Source organism: Malaclemys terrapin (genome assembly GCF_027887155.1).
Source record: "Malaclemys terrapin pileata isolate rMalTer1 chromosome 20 unlocalized genomic scaffold, rMalTer1.hap1 SUPER_20_unloc_1, whole genome shotgun sequence".
NCBI lineage: Eukaryota > Metazoa > Chordata > Testudines > Emydidae > Malaclemys > Malaclemys terrapin.
The window spans coordinates 1,621,403-1,636,486 of record NW_026530188.1 but is presented as its reverse complement, the minus strand read 5'-3'; the positions used below and the strand labels follow the sequence as shown (position 1 = coordinate 1,636,486).

The following is a 15,084-nucleotide window of genomic DNA, read 5'->3' as shown; positions in this document are numbered from 1 at the left end:
CCTCTATCCACCCATCTATCTATCTATCTATCTATCCCCAGCCACCCCATCTATCTATCTATCTCCAGCCACCCCCTCTATCTATCTATCTATCTATCTATCCCCATCCCCCCCTCTATCTATCTATCTATCTATCTATCCCCATCCCCCCCTCTATCTATCTATCTATCTATCCCCATCCCCCCCTCTATCTATCTATCTATCCCCAGCCACCCCCTCTATCTATCTATCTATCTATCTATCCCCCTCACCCCCTCTATCCACCCATCTATCTATCTATCTATCTCCAGCCACCCCCTCTATCTATCTATCTATCTATCTATCTATCCCCAGCCACCCCCTCTATCTATCTATCTATCTATCCCCCCACACCCCCTCTATCTATCTCCATGCGCTGTATCTATCTGATCATTTAGACGACCTGTTTGATTCAACTTGTGTTGCATTTGCCAGTATCAAAGATGGCCGCTCCCGTTGAATGGTGCATTAAGTAGAGCTGAAGCGGACATATTTGATCCTGGCGCTCAGGCTGAGCAGATCCGGGGGGGCGTGGCCATCTTGCCTGATGCGCTCGTCACTCTCATGGGGGCGGCCATATTTGATAGGTTCCCCTGCCGCTGGGCTTGGGGGCGGCCATCTTGGACGCGGGCAGAGGCCGACTGGGAGGAACGTCATAGCCCTGATGGCGGCCATCTTAGAAGCGGGCAGATGAGCTGGCTGCGGCTGGGGGTGGCGGCTGCGCCTTTGGCCAGGGTGGCCGGGTGACCCCGGAAGTGGAAGTAGACGCCTGGGGGAGGGGCTGTCAGAACTTCCTGCCCCAGAGCCCCTGTTGTCTTGATTCCACAACAAGGGGCTGGGAGAGACCATGGTAAGGGGGGGCCCGGACGCCTGGGTTCTCTGGGAGGGGAGGGGTCTGGTGGCTGAGAGCAGGGGGGGCTGGGAGCCCGGACTCCTGGGTTCTCTGGGAGGGGAGGGGTCTGGTGGCTGAGAGCAGGGGAGGGGCTGGGAACCAGGACTCCTGGGTTCTCTGGGAGGGGAGGGGTCTGGTGGCTGAGAGCAGGGGAGGGGCTGGGAACCAGGACTCCTGGGTTCTCTGGGAGGGGAGGGGTCTGGTGGCTGAGAGCAGGGGAGGGGCTGGGAACCAGGACTCCTGGGTTCTCTGGGAGGGGAGGGGGTCTGGTGGCTGAGAGCAGGGGAGGGGCTGGGAACCAGGACTCCTGGGTTCTCTGGGAGGGGAGGGGTCTGGTGGCTGAGAGCAGGGGGGGCTGGGAACCAGGACTCCTGGGTTCTCTGGGAGGGGAGGGGTCTGGTGGCTGAGAGCAGGGGGGGCTGGGAACCAGGACTCCTGGGTTCTCTGGGAGGGGAGGGGTCTGGTGGCTGAGAGCAGGGGGGGCTGGGAGCCCGGACTCCTGGGTTCTCTGGGAGGAGAGGGGGTCTGGTGGCTGAGAGCAGGGGAGGGGCTGGGAACCAGGACTCCTGGGTTCTCTGGGAGGGGAGGGGTCTGGTGGCTGAGAGCAGGGGGGGCTGGGAGTCCAGACTCCTGGGTTCTCTGGGAGGGGAGGGGTCTGGTGGCTGAGAGCAGGGGGGGCTGGGCACCAGGACTCCTGGGTTCTCTGATGTTGTTTGTCTTCCCCCTCCCGCACCGCCCAGGACAGCGAGTTCTCGGACCCGGAGCTGGCCGCGGTGGGCGAGGAGTCCAAGTCGGAGAACGGCGAGAACGCGCCCGTGTACTGCATCTGCCGCAAGCCGGACATCAACTGCTTCATGATGTACGGAGACCGGGGGTGGGGAGGCTGCTAGGATTCCTGGGTCCCCAGCACTGAGCTTGCAAGGGGCTGCCTGTGTCCTGGACTCAGGGTGCTGGAAGGGGAGTGGGTAATTTGCTGCCCCTGCAGGGAGAGCCCAGGGGAAACTCAGTCCAGCCATCCTGTTCACTGAGCCAGGCCAAGGGAGTCTTTACCTCCCCCCCCCCCCAGGAAATTCCAGCTGTTATAGGGGGCTGGGCAGGGGGCGCTGGGGGGTGCTGTGCTGTGGGGAGTGGGGTGTAATCCCCTGGTAGTCAGGGTCAGGTCCTGGGGGGCTCAGTTGGGGGCGCTCTGACTCTCCCCTCCCCCTGCAGAGGCTGTGATAACTGCAACGAGTGGTTCCATGGCAACTGTATCAACATCACCGAGAAGATGGCGAAGGCCATTCGGGAATGGTACTGTCTGCAGTGCCGAGGTGAGGAACGGGGCGGGGAGCCCGGATTCCTGGGTTCTCTCCCGGGTGGGGGGCGGGGCTGTCTCCTTGGTATTTCCGGCTGTGATGTGCTTTCCTCTTCCCCACCGCAGATAAGAACCCCCATTTGGAGATCCGCTACCGGCACAAGAAATCCAGAGAGAAGGAGCGGGAGGGCGAGCGGGACCGGGACCGGGCGGAGAAGGACGAGCTGAGGAAGAAGGCCCAGGGGCTGGCCCTGGACCATAGCCGTGGGTCGAAAGTAGGTGGCCAGGTGAGTGCGTTCTGGGGGGCAGGGCGCAGGATTCTATCCCATGAGCCCGTGGGCCGCGTTGCCAGGGAGCCAAGCCGCAGGGTTCCAAGAACGGCTCCACGTGCCAGCCAGGCCCTGACGGTTCCAGTCGCTGCTGTTCCCCGTTCCTGCCCAGGGAGGGCATGCTTTTGATCCTCCCTCTCACTCCTGACGCTCCCCGTGGGCAGAGTTAAGGGTAAACACCCTGGAATCTAGTCTGATACCCTGAATCCCCAGGCAGATAGTTCTGACTGAGTTGCCATGTGGCGTTATGTGCAGCCGTTCCCCAGCCGCCCCTCCCCAGAGGTGGCTGTATCTTGGCACCAGGCGAGCCATCCCATTTTGAGTGGCAGCACTCCCCTCCCGTCAGTTGTGCCTGGAGATTTTGAAAGTGACCTGATGGTTTCCTTTCCATTCTTACTCCATATTTCTGGAGTATGGTGCAGTTGGGTGAGACCAGTGGGCACGGGGTGAATTGCCGACTGTACCTTATTGGCTGTGGCAGCGCTACAAATGCAGATGTGCTAACTCGTCTGCCTCTTCGCTCGGGAGGTGTTCTCCCTGCCTCGTAAATCCACCCGGAGGCTGTGACGTTTTCTCCTTGCGACCAGCCTTGGTTACCTTCAGAATAGACTGTCGTGCCCTCTGCGCAGCCCAGCCCGCCCCCGGTGCATCTGAGCTAGGGGAGACGACATCGCTGTAAAAACTTCTGACCCCGTCCGCTCTCCAGTGCTGCAGCTGGACGGGAGAATGAAGGATTCCCAGTTTCCCCGAGATAAATGCCACCCGTGGGTTTATGCTGTAAGTGCCCTCAAACGGCTACTCCCGGCGCATCTTGCAGTCTTTCTCCCCTCCCCCACCGATCTCGGTGCCCGTGATCGGTTTGTTGGATGCCAGGTGGAGCGTCAAGTCTTGAGTTAGGATCTTATAAATCCCCAAACACTGCAACCAGCGGAGGAGCTGAGAAATAAGGGAGAGGGCTGAGGGTGTGGGGTCTTCGGGGAGGAGAGGGGAAGTAGCCCTGAGGGTTTTTTTTTTTTTTTTGTGGGAGGGTGGCTGAGCACGGGATAGGTGCCGCTTTAAGGGTGCTCCAGCAGGCAAATCAACTGGGACAAGTCTAGAGCCATCTCCAAGCCTTAAGCTCAGTGCGGAGTCAGACCTGCAGGAGAGCCTGGCTGGTCACAACAGCAGCAAATGCGTTGTGTGTGTGTTTTTTTTTTTTTAAAAAGCATCCTAGTCCCTTTTCTGGCTTATTCAGGCCCAAAAATTGGATGCAGCTCTGGGAACTTTGCTACCAGCGAGGGCTGGTTAATTAATCTGTGAAACGCACCATGATTTTCTTCTGCTGTGGCAGCCCAAATCTAGCAGATGGCACGAGGAACAGAAGGGAACCGGGCCTGTTAAGCAACAGATTCCACCGCAAAGAAAGTGAATGAAGCTTGCTAGGAATATTTTCCTCTAAACAGAAGCATGAACCGCTACATTTTAAACGGGGCCTTGGCTTAGACTCACCCTTTACGCCCACAGTTATTTCTGGGCATGCCGGATAAAATGCAGACCTCCAAGTTGCGGATTTGTGGGTGCAAACAGCTAGACTTGATTAAAAAGTATCCACATGTTTTGGGTGTGGGGGGTAGGTTGTTGCAGTCCTTAGCAATATTTAAAGGGATGGTTGTGATGCCAAACAGATTAAAATTCTTAAAGGGTACAAAGGAATGTTTCCAGATTACAGGGGTGTTTCCCTTTACCAGCCAACTTCAGTTTTGGACTGAGGGGCACATGCTAAATTGCCTCTTTGCAAGGAAGAATCTAAAGGGGCTGGGGATGTTTTAGGAGAGAGACTGAGAGGAAGGTAGAAATCTCAAACCTGGCTTGTTTGTTAGATCTCACCACGAGGCAAGAGCAAGTCAGATTTGAAGCCAGTGGATGGAGTGATAATTTCAAAGATGTGAGAGTAAAAATGGTCTCTCTTTCTCCTGCCCCAGTTAAGGACGCCCTCAGTTAAGGACGCCCCTGGTTAAGGATGACTTAAGGATGACTTCCCCATCTTTCTACAATGTTCAAACTTGTCATTCTTACAGTTCTCTCATCCGCAACAGCAGATCAAGCGCTCGGCACGGATGTGTGGGGAGTGCGAGGCGTGCCGGCGGACAGAGGACTGCGGCCAGTGTGACTTCTGCCGCGACATGAAGAAATTCGGAGGGCCCAATAAAATCCGTCAGAAGTGCCGTCTGCGGCAGTGCCAGGTCCGGGCACGGGTGAGTACTGAAGCATTCACTTCCTGTCCCTAAACACCTGTGTTCTCTTAATAGTCTGGAGGCTATTAACCAGCTGCCCCGCCCCAGAGGTGGCCGCATGTCATCTGAGCTGCTTACCAGAGTGTTTCTTTTCTTTCTAGGAATCATATAAGTATTTCCCAGCCTCGGTAAGTTGGCTCCATCCTTTCTGTGCCCATTTCCCTGCAGGATTCCTGGGTTCTCTCCCTAGGTTCGGGAGGGGAGAGGGGGCTAGTGGGTAGAGCGGGGGGGTGGCTGGGAGCCAGGACTCCTGGGTTCTCTCCCCAGCTCTGGGAGGAGAGTGGGGTCTAGTGGGGAAAGGGGAATGGGAGTCAGGGCCTATTCCCAGCTTTTGCAGTTTGATCATGGACTGGTCTCTTCCCCTCGTTGTGCCTCAGTTTCCCTGTCTGTGTGTGGGGCAGCCCCAGGGGAGGGGGTAGGTCTGAGGTGTCAGGCAGCAAGTGTTTAACCCCCTCCTGGCAGATGCTGCGAGGGCGGGACGAGGACCTGCAGATGCTGAAAGAGCAGTTGGAATCGTCCGCCACCCCCGAGCCGCTGTCGGACGATGACCTCCCGATTGACCCCGACTTGTACCAAGATTTCTGTGCCGGAGCCTTCGATGACCAGAACCTGGTGAGGGCCCCACCCAACCTGGGGATCCCATGCGCGGCAGGGCCCCAGGAGAACCCAGGCGCCATGTGTCCAGATAGAGCATTCTCCAAATCGTTTTACTCTGCGGCTGTTCCTCAGCTGGCCCACCCCAGAGGTGGCTGCATCTCAATGCACGGTGTCCCCTCCCTGAACGTTCAGCCTCTGGGCTGTTTTTCCTAGTACGGGTCCTTGGACATGTGGGGGGCTCCCTGGACAAGAGCCTGGGTTGAGCGTCATTGAGGGCTCCAAAGGCTTCTGTAGCCCGCTTGGGAGGAGCAGAGCGGTCTCTGGAGTATGTGGCCTCTCAAGCTCCCTCAGGGGGTACTGGCCTCATCCTTGTCTCCTCTCCTGCCACCCCTCCCCCAGCCGTGGCTCAGTGACCCAGAGGATGCCCCGTTCCTGGACCCCGTGCTCCGCAAACGCGCCGTGAAGGTCAAGCATGTCAAGAGGCGGGAGAAGAAATCGGAGAAGAAGGTAGGAGCCGATTGCAGCCCCAACGGAGGCTTTCCCCAGTCATGGGGTGTATCCTGGCTCCGGGACGGCAATGGGGGCTAGTGGTTAGAGCGGGGGGGGGCTAGGAGCCAGGACTCCTGGGTTCCCTCCCTGGCTTTGGGAGGGGAGTGGGGTCTAGTGGTTAGAGCGGGGGGAGAAGGGGAGGGGCTGGGAGCCAGGACTCCTGGGTTCTCTCCCTGGCACTGGGAGGGGAATGGGGTCTAGTGGTTGGGGGGGGAGGGTCTGGGAGCCAGGACTCCTGGGTTCTCTCCCCAGCTCTGGGACGGGAGTGGGGGCTCGTGGTTAGAGCAGGGGGGGCTGGGAGCCAGGACTCCTGGGTTCTCTTTCTGGCACTGGGAGGGAAGTGGGGTCTAGGGGTTAGAGCAGGGGGGCTGGTCACGGAGGGGCCCCTGATGGGAGGTGGAAAGGGGGAGATGGCTCTGGGGGGCCACAGGGCGCTGACTTGATCTCTCCCCGCCCCCACCTGCAGAAGGAGGAGAAGTACAAGCGTCACAAGCAGAAGCAGAAGCACCGAGATCGGTCGCGGCACGCCGAGCGGCCGGATGCCAAGGACCCGACCTCTCTGCACCAGTGCCTGGGCCCCGGCTGCATCCAGCCGGCCCGCGTCGCCTCCAAGTACTGCTCCGAGGAGTGCGGCATGAAGCTGGCTGCCAAGTAAGGGCCCCGGCCTGACCCCTGCCTGGGGACGCAGCCCCGACCGCAGGGACCTCCTAGCCCTGGGAATCCCCGGGCCCCGGCAGGGGTCCCCCATGGCGTTGGCACCATCCCAGTCACCCGGATGAGACCCCGGGACCCCCCCAGCCCCATATCCCCCCCCGGATGAGACCCATGCCTCCCCCAGCCCCATGTCTGTTCCCCCCGTCCCAGATCAGAGCCACAGGGGCCCCCGAGCCCATATCCCCACCCAGCCTGGATCAGACCCATAGGGTCCCCCCCCCCGCCCCATGTGTCCATCCCCCTCCCCCTCCCGATCAGACTCTCAGGGGCCCCCCAACCCAGATCAGACCCACAGGGTACACCCCAACCCCGTATCCTCCCCCTTGGATTAGACCCATGTGGCCCCCAGACCAGTATCCCCCCCCGCAGGTCAGTCTGTCTCTCTCTCCCCGTCCAGCCGGATCTACGAGATCCTTCCGCAGCGCATCCAGCAGTGGCAGCAGAGCCCGTGCGTGGCGGAGGAACACGGCAAGAAGTTGCTGGAACGGATCCGGCGGGAGCAGCAGCAGGCGCGGCTGCGGCTGCAGGAGATGGAGCGGCGTTTCCACGAGCTGGAGGCCATCATCGGCAAGGCCAAGCAGCAGGCCATCAAGGAGGATGAGGAGGTGGGCGGGGCTGGACGCCTGGGTTCCATCTCTGGCTCTTGGAGGAGTGGTGGGTTAGAGCGGGGCGCGGGGGCTGGGAGCCAGGACTCCTGGGTTCTCTCCCCAGCTGTCCTGTGCTCAGGGATCCCCCGATGGGGCTGCGCTAACAGGGCCCTCCCTGCTCTCTCCCCGCAGACTAACGAGGGAGACAGCGATGACACCGACCTGCAGATCTTCTGCGTCTCCTGCGGGCACCCCATCAACCCCAAGGTGGCACTGCGCCACATGGAACGTTGCTACGCCAAGGTACGCTGCCCTGCCCCATGGGGCCCAGGAAACGCAGACTCTCCCCTTGTCCCCGCCCCGCTGCGCCCCAGAGGTGGCTGCATCTGACGGCCGTGCGGCGTTATGTCTTGTCCCTGTCCCCTTCCCGGTGCACTGACAAGCCCTGTGTTCTCCCTTTCCCCGCAGTACGAGAGCCAGACGTCCTTCGGATCCATGTACCCAACCCGCATAGAGGGGTGAGTCCCAGCCCTGTGGGGGGCGCTCTCCAAATTCCTCCCCCTGGGACCTTATGGGCTGACATTGTCCATTCTCTAAATCTTCCCCCACCAGCCTGACCCCTTGGTTCCCCCCACATATGGTTCCCCCACTGACTCACCCTGCTTGTTGTCCCCTCTCCACCATTCCACTGCTTTTGGTTCCCACAGCACTGTAATTCCCCCGCGGGACATCGCCCGTTGTCTTCGATTCCTACAATCCTCCTCTCTGCCCTGCTCACATGTACCTTCGTAGGCTCCTCGACCCGTGAGGTGAGAAGAGACCGCCAGGGGCACCTAGTCTGACCCCCGACCACACCGCAGGATTTAAACCATCCAAGACAGATGGCTCCGGCCTCCGCTCGAAACCTTCCTCGAAGGAGCTTCCACGCCCTCCCGAGGCCTCGGTTCCATCGTCGTCCTCTTCCTGGCCGGAAGTTTTCCCTGAGATTTAATCTGTCTGCTGTGCTGTAGTTTGAACCCACGGCCTCTCGTCCTGCCCTCTGGGGCCAGCGAGAACCACCTGTCTCCATCTTTTCTATGGCAGCCTTTCGAGTAGTCGAAGAGCGCTCGCATGTCCCCCCCTTAATCTCTTTTCCAACCTGAGCGTTCCCACTTCCTGCAACCTTTGCTCACGTAGCTGGCGTCCCACCCCTTCGATCGGCTTTGTCGCTCGCCTCTGGGTCCTACCCAGTGTCTCCACATCCTTTCTGTGCAGTGGTGACCGAAACTGGACACCCTCCTCCAACTGAGGCCTCGCCTGGGCCGAGCAGAGCTGTCACCTCCTGGGACCTGCAGCCACGCCTCTGTTCATGCAACCGAAAATTGTACGTGCTTTTTCCTTTTTGCAACAGCATCAGCATCATCAGCGATCCCTTGAGGTTGAGCACGATCTCTTCCACGGGTTTTGTTTTTCGTGACTGAGGAGTCCGATCCTTGAGCCGCAGGCTGGTTGCAGATGTTGCAGGTTGGGTTGGAAGACAGGGCTGGCACGGGGGGACAGTCGTCTGTCCTTTTCTGGCGTTTTTCTGCGACCAGGGTAAAGCGATTTTCCTCAAAACGGACGTTCCCTCTCTGACAAGTCTTCACCAGTTATCCCTACCCTGGGCCACTCTCCCCCAGTGTGTGGTGTCAGTGCCACATCTCATGATGTTTATCTTGAGGGCGTTGGCCTCTGTGAGGACACTGACGTTAGGGCGCCGATCTTCCCACTTTATGTTGAGGATCTTCCAGAGAAAGTGATGGGGCTGGCATGCCAGGTTTTCAGGTGTTTTCGGTAGGTCACACAAGTCTCTCAGCCATAGAGGAGCGCTGGGATCACCACCGCTTTCTAAACGAAAAGTCTCGTGTGTGTTCTGATGTTGTGAATGTTGAACACCCGGCGAGACAGTCTGCCAAAGGCAAGGCTGGCACGGCGAATTCTGGGCTGGATCTCGACGTCTGTCTGCCCTCTGTGAGCGATGGCTGCCAAGATAGGCAAAGTCTTCTACTTTTTCCAGTTCTTCTTTGTCGATATAGATCTTCCTTGCTGGGTCTGATGCTTGACTGGGGACTGGCTGGTGGAGAACTTTTGTTTTGCCGATGTTCCGAGTTAGCTTTGGGCTTTTGTAAGTTTCAGAGAAGCAATTAAGGGCGAGATCCTCCTTTGTGTGCGCAACGACAGCACAGTCATCTGCGTCCCGGAGCTCGGTTATTGTTGCCGATATTAGTTCTGGCACGGAGACGAGAAAGGTTGAAGAGGTGGCCGTCGGTCCGATATTGGATGCCAATGCCCTGCGGTAGACGGTCTTGGGTTAATGCTTTCATGGCTGCTAAGAAAACGGAGAAAAGGGTGGGTGCTGGTACACAGCCTTGTTTTACACCAGTTCGGACGACAAAGGGCTCAGAGGTAGAGCCACTGCACAGGACGGAGGCGGTCATCAGGTTGTGAAGGAGTCTTACAATGGTGATAAATTTGCTTGGGCAGCCAAACTTTGACATGAGCCTCACGGTTGACGGAGTCGAAGGCTTTGGTCACATTGATTAAAGGCCATATAAAGCTCCTGGTGGTGGTCTTGTAGTTGCCACAGTCGGCCCTGTCTCCCTTTTTGAAAATGGTGACGGTGTTAGCATTACGTAAGCCAGGGGGATTTCTTCGGTGCGCCAGCTTTTGAGGAGCACCAAATGAAGCTTGTTAGTCAGTGTTTCTCCCCTCGCTTTCCGTACTGCAGCTGGTACGCCATCAGGACCTGGTGCGTTATGGGTCTTCATCTGATTAATTGCTTTGCGGATCTCCTCAGGTGTCGGTGGGCTGGCAAGAGTTTCCCAGACTGGGTGCCGAGGGATGGGGTCGCTGGTATCCTCAGTCGCGGTCCTTTCTCGATTTAGAAGCTGTTGGCCGTGTTCTTTCCAGCGCTCTTTAATGGATCCATTCCCTTTAAGAAGGGCACTACCATCTTCAGATCTCAGTGGTGTGATGAGGCCACGTGAGCTTGGGCCGTACAGGGTCTTTTTCTCACGCTAAAAGCTCCACATATCATGTCTGCCAGCGAATGTTTGGCTTTCCTTTGCTTTGTCTTCCCACCGTTTGGTTTTGATTTCTCAGCTCCTCCTTTGAGCTGATGGAGAGAGCTCGGCTGCTGACAGGGCAGTGGTTGGTTTTGCCAGTCACAGGAAGCTTTTTCTCTTCTGGCCCAAAAGGGCTGTAATCTCAACCTTGTTGTCAAACCAGTCCTGATGGTGGCGGGTAGCAAGGCCGATGGATTCCTTGCAAGCCTGGCGGATGGTCTGTTTTAGGGCTTCCCAGTCTCCTTCGACACTTTTGTGTTGTCATTTCCAGGTGTACATATGGCCAGTTTTTCACCGAGGAGTGTTTGAAGGTCTCTCGGTGCGCTGAGGATTGAAGTCTTTGGATGTTGTGTTGCCGTCTGTGTGGTTTGGATTGCTTTCTATGATTCGGTGCAATCCCGAGCGACGTGACTGACCTCTCCAGGCAGGGGGTCAGTCCAGCAAGCATCGGCTCCTCTCATGACACGGGTGATTTGGACATCTCTTCGCTCCTGTGTTCTTACAGTGACCTAGTCTAGGAGGTGCCACTGCTTTGAGCGGGGGTGTTGCCAAGTTGTTTTCTACTTGTGATCACAAACTTGTCTTCAGACAAAGCAACAAGGTTGTGCTCTGCACATTGACCGAGCAGAAGGGTGCCATTGGAAGTGGTCTTGTCCACTCCTTCCTTCCCAGCGGTGCTACTCCATACGTTAGAATCTTGGCCAACTCTTGCGTTCAAGTCCCCTAAGAGGATTAACTTCTCTGTTTTGGGGAGTGGATGCAGAAGGTCATAAGACGCTCGTTGATGCTGACGGAGAGTCCGTGAGGCGGTTGACTAGAAAGTTCTTGAGTGCAAAGCCAACACCGTGTATTGGCCTGTCGCATGCTGGTTTTCCTTTCCAGAAGAAGGCCACTGGAGGGCGGCGGTCATACTCTGATGGGCAGGTCGTGTCTCGCCAAGAGCACCGATGTCGCTGTTGTACCTCTGCCTTTTGGGTCTTTCGCTTTTGGATCCGTCTAGCAGGGCACGGGCGTGCCGAGTTGCAAAAAACATGTTTTGGTTTTCGAGCGTGTAGGGCGCAATCCCCCTGGAGCCGGTTCTCCAGTCAGGTATGGTGGGATAGCCTGTGTTTGGGGCACCCCTTCCCCGTCCGGGGTGAGCAGAGGGGTTCCTAAAACGGCCTACTCAGTCATGCCCGCTGCTGCTGAAAATGCCCCCCGTCCGAGTCCAGGGGAAGACTGTTATACCTATAAGAAGCACATGGGATCTTTTTCAGGGGAAAAGGCAATACGCTACTTTTATTGGAAACACAATTGGCATATACATTTAAACACACACACACACACACACACTCTCTCTCTCTCTCTCTCTCTCTCTCTCTCAAGTTACAGTCCAGATCAATCTAGTGGCCAGTTGGTTGATCACGGGTAGGGAGGAGCCGGGTTCTGTCGGTCACGACACGATGCTCCGGGGAAGTCTTGGCAGGACGAACCCAAAGTTTCATGTCAAGGCCCCGTTTATATAGTGATTCTCCTTCATTGGGACCAATGAGTTTTGCACCGTCCTGCTGTAATCAATCGCCGTTTGACGAGTGCTTGTTTTCTTAAATTGTTCTTCTCATCCTTTATCTTGTTCCTTCATCGGTCTCTCGGGGAGTTACGCTAGGCTGGTTTTGATCACAGCTATCTTGTCTCCATCGATAGGTGCCTGCCTCATCTTTAGAGTCATCAATCTTCCCTCCTCTGACATCTCAAGAGGGGCACGTTGCAGCCTCCTGGTGCCTTTACGTCTGTTCTTGGTTCCTCCCTAGAACATCTGGTCCAGCGATGGCCTTCACACTTCTCTTCTAACACACACGTTCCTTGTTCACACACACAACAGGATTGATTTACGCAGAGCATTTGAACAGGAACCTCCTCTAACAATGCAGGAGAAAACAATCGTCAACTTCTTTTACTTATTTCAAAACCCTAATTTTAAACCTACAACCAAGGGTGACCCTAAAGGTCCATCACTGCCTTGAAATCCACTTCCGACACAAGATTCTGACTGAAGCCTCTTTACCAATGGCACACGAGGCCGTTCCTTCCTGCTTTCAGAAAGGGCGGCTGGCAGGATATGATCAAATCATACAGCAGTACGTCTGACATGTTGCATTATTCTTTATCCTTCATTCTAAGTTATACCAAATACAAACATAAAATCCCAGTACTACAACACGACAACCGTCTTGCGGTCATCGCCTGCGTGTGGCTCTGCGGCTAGGACCTCCGGGCGATCATGTCACCTGTCTCCGTCGCCACTGCCCATCGCCGCAGGGCTTTTACGGGTGGGGAAGGGGGGGGATTATTCCTGGGAAAGAAGCCTGCGCATGAGTCATTAAGGGGGGGAGCTGTTCTGCACCGGCAGCCGCACAGAGCTTGGCGGGAGAGGCTCCGGAGTCCAGGAGGTCTAAGACGAGCGGGAGCAGCCCTTTGTCCCCCTTTGCAGCCGTCGAGAGGTGATCCTGCTTCAGTCCGCCTCTACTGCCCTGGAGGCCTTCCACCAGGTTGTGTTTGCAACAGCGTCGCGTTGCTGACTCATGTCGAGGTTGTGATCCACCACAACTCCCAGCTCCTTCGCAGCCGGGCTGCTGCCCGGCCAGCTTTCCTCCAGTCTGTACTTGTGCGTTTGGTTTTTCCACCATCCATGGGCCTCCGTTGAAACGCATTGTGTTGGCGATAGCCCCGTTCTCTGATTTATCAAGATCCCTCTTTGCTTTGTGCCATCCGTTTGCTCTCTCTCTGCTCACATCCTGGTAGTTAATAAAGATGTAAAACATCCCCGGACCCAGAACAGATCCCTGTGGAACCCCACGTGTGACCTCCCTCCAATCCGCCATCATTCAGACAATTTCCAAAGGGCTTCTGCGTTCTCTCCCCGGCTCTGGGAGGGGAATGGGGTCTGGTGGGTTAGAGCAGGGGGGGCTGGGAGCCAGGACTCCTGGGTTCTCTCCCTGGCTCTGAGAAGGAGGATTGAACGCACATGCATGTGCCCCAGTTTCCCCCTCTGAACAATTGGGCGATGCTGCCTAGGTTGTCCTAGGGGCATGGAGCCCCCCCCCCACAGCTGGTAGCAGCTGCAGCCTCTCACCCAGGCACCGTGTCTCCCCTCCCCAGAGCCACCCGCCTCTTCTGTGACGTCTACAACCCTCAGAGCAAGACGTACTGCAAGCGGCTGCAGGTGCTGTGTCCCGAGCACTCCCGCGACCCCAAGGTGAGGGGCACTGGCTATGGCTGGGGGCCAGGGGTGGGGGGCTGCAGGTTGGGAGCGAGGGCTAGCGTGTGTGCGAACCCTGTGGTGCCCCCTCCAGGTGTCGGTGGACGAGGTGTGCGGCTGCCCCCTGGTAAAGGACGTGTTTGAGCTCACCGGCGATTTCTGCCGCGTGCCCAAGAGGAAATGCAACCGGCACTACTGCTGGGAGAAACTGCGCCGGGCCGAGGTGGACCTGGAGAGAGTGCGCGTGGTACGGAGCGGGGCTGGCGCTGGGGGTGCTCTCTCCTGGCAGTCAGGGCCGGGCGCTGCGGGGGGCTGGGCGAGGCTGGGCAGGGAGCCCTCCCCTGGCAGTGAGGCCCAGGCACTAAAATCTAGGCATGATCCCAAGTGGTTTTTATTCCTTCTGACCGAAGAAATTCCTGTCCCCTCATCCCTCCCACACTTTTATTAAGTAGGGAGCTCCCCTTTTCCTGACCCACTCTCTGTTGTCACTGTGCGGCTGTTTCCCAGCTGCCCCACCCCAGAGCTAGCTGCATCTCCCCACCGGCCGAGCTGTCCCCAGCAGCGTTATGTGCAGCTCTTCCCCAGCTGCCCCACCCCAGAACTAGCTGCATCTCCCTGGCGGGCGAGCTGTCCCCATCGGCGTTATGTGCAGCTCTTCCCCAGCTGCCCCACCTCAGAACTAGCTGCATCTCCCCGGCGGGCGAGCTGTCCCCATCGGCGTTATGTGTGGCTGTTCCCCAGCTGCCCCACCCCAGAGGTGGCCGCGTGTAATGGCTCCTCCTGCTGTTGGCAGTGGTACAAGCTGGACGAGCTGTTTGAGCAGGAGCGGAACGTGCGCATGGCCATGACCAACCGGGCCGGGCTGCTGGCGCTGATGCTGCACCAGACCATCCAGCACGACCCGCTGACCACAGACCTGCGCACCACCACTGACCGCTGAGCCCGGTGAGCAGCTGGGGGACGGGGCCTTCCCTCGCGGGGGAGCCGGCTCCCCTCCAGGCTGGCTCGGGGGGGCTGGGTTCTGGGCCTCCCCTAACGACTCTTTCTCTCTCTCCCAGGGTCGGCACCAGGCTCGGTGGATTCTCCGGACGCTCGTTGGTTCTTTTTTTAATGATTTTTTTTTTAAAAAACTTTTTTTTCTTTACCAAAAAAAAAAAAAAAAAAACCCCAAAAGGAGGAAAAATGTAGCAAAGCTCTGCCAGGGAGGGGGGAATTTGGCCCTGGCTGGGCCCCCACTTCCCGCCCCCCCATAGCCTGGGGCTTCTGAGACCCCCTCCTCCCCCCCAGCTGTCCTACCCCACTCCGGCCCTCCTGCTGGGGGGTTGGCTTGTCCCTTTCCAACCCACCCCACCCATGGGTACTTCGCCAGGTGCTGCAGGCTATGAGGTCTACCCTGAAGAGACACGCACCCTCGCTGGGGTAGGGCAGTGGGGGTGAGGGGTGAGCGTGGGCAGCAGGGGCTGGAGGCCCTGGGGGGTGGGGGGAAAAGACGGACGGAACAAGGCCGCCA

The 15,084-nt window shown here is 57.8% G+C and overlaps 1 protein-coding gene across 3 annotated transcripts; it reads left to right on the top strand.

Moving 5' to 3' along the window:
- The first annotated feature begins 796 nt into the window (after window positions 1-796).
- On the top strand, window positions 797-15,058 carry CXXC1 (CXXC finger protein 1). 3 transcript variants are annotated; one of them, XM_054014795.1, is made up of 16 exons: window positions 797-868; window positions 1,651-1,769; window positions 2,120-2,220; window positions 2,331-2,491; window positions 4,612-4,767; window positions 4,908-4,934; window positions 5,269-5,418; window positions 5,803-5,910; window positions 6,419-6,603; window positions 7,064-7,271; window positions 7,446-7,556; window positions 7,722-7,771; window positions 13,475-13,571; window positions 13,669-13,821; window positions 14,368-14,519; window positions 14,633-15,058. In XM_054014795.1, the coding sequence occupies exons 1-15, from the start codon at window positions 866-868 to the stop codon at window positions 14,512-14,514; spliced, it is 1,776 nt and encodes a 591-aa protein (XP_053870770.1). In that variant the 5' UTR covers window positions 797-865; the 3' UTR covers window positions 14,515-14,519; window positions 14,633-15,058. The 3 variants fall into 3 exon arrangements, with proteins under 3 accessions (XP_053870770.1, XP_053870768.1, XP_053870767.1); XM_054014793.1 differs by having other exon boundaries at window positions 4,609-4,767; XM_054014792.1 differs by having other exon boundaries at window positions 4,591-4,767.
- Window positions 15,059-15,084: the final 26 nt, after the last annotated feature.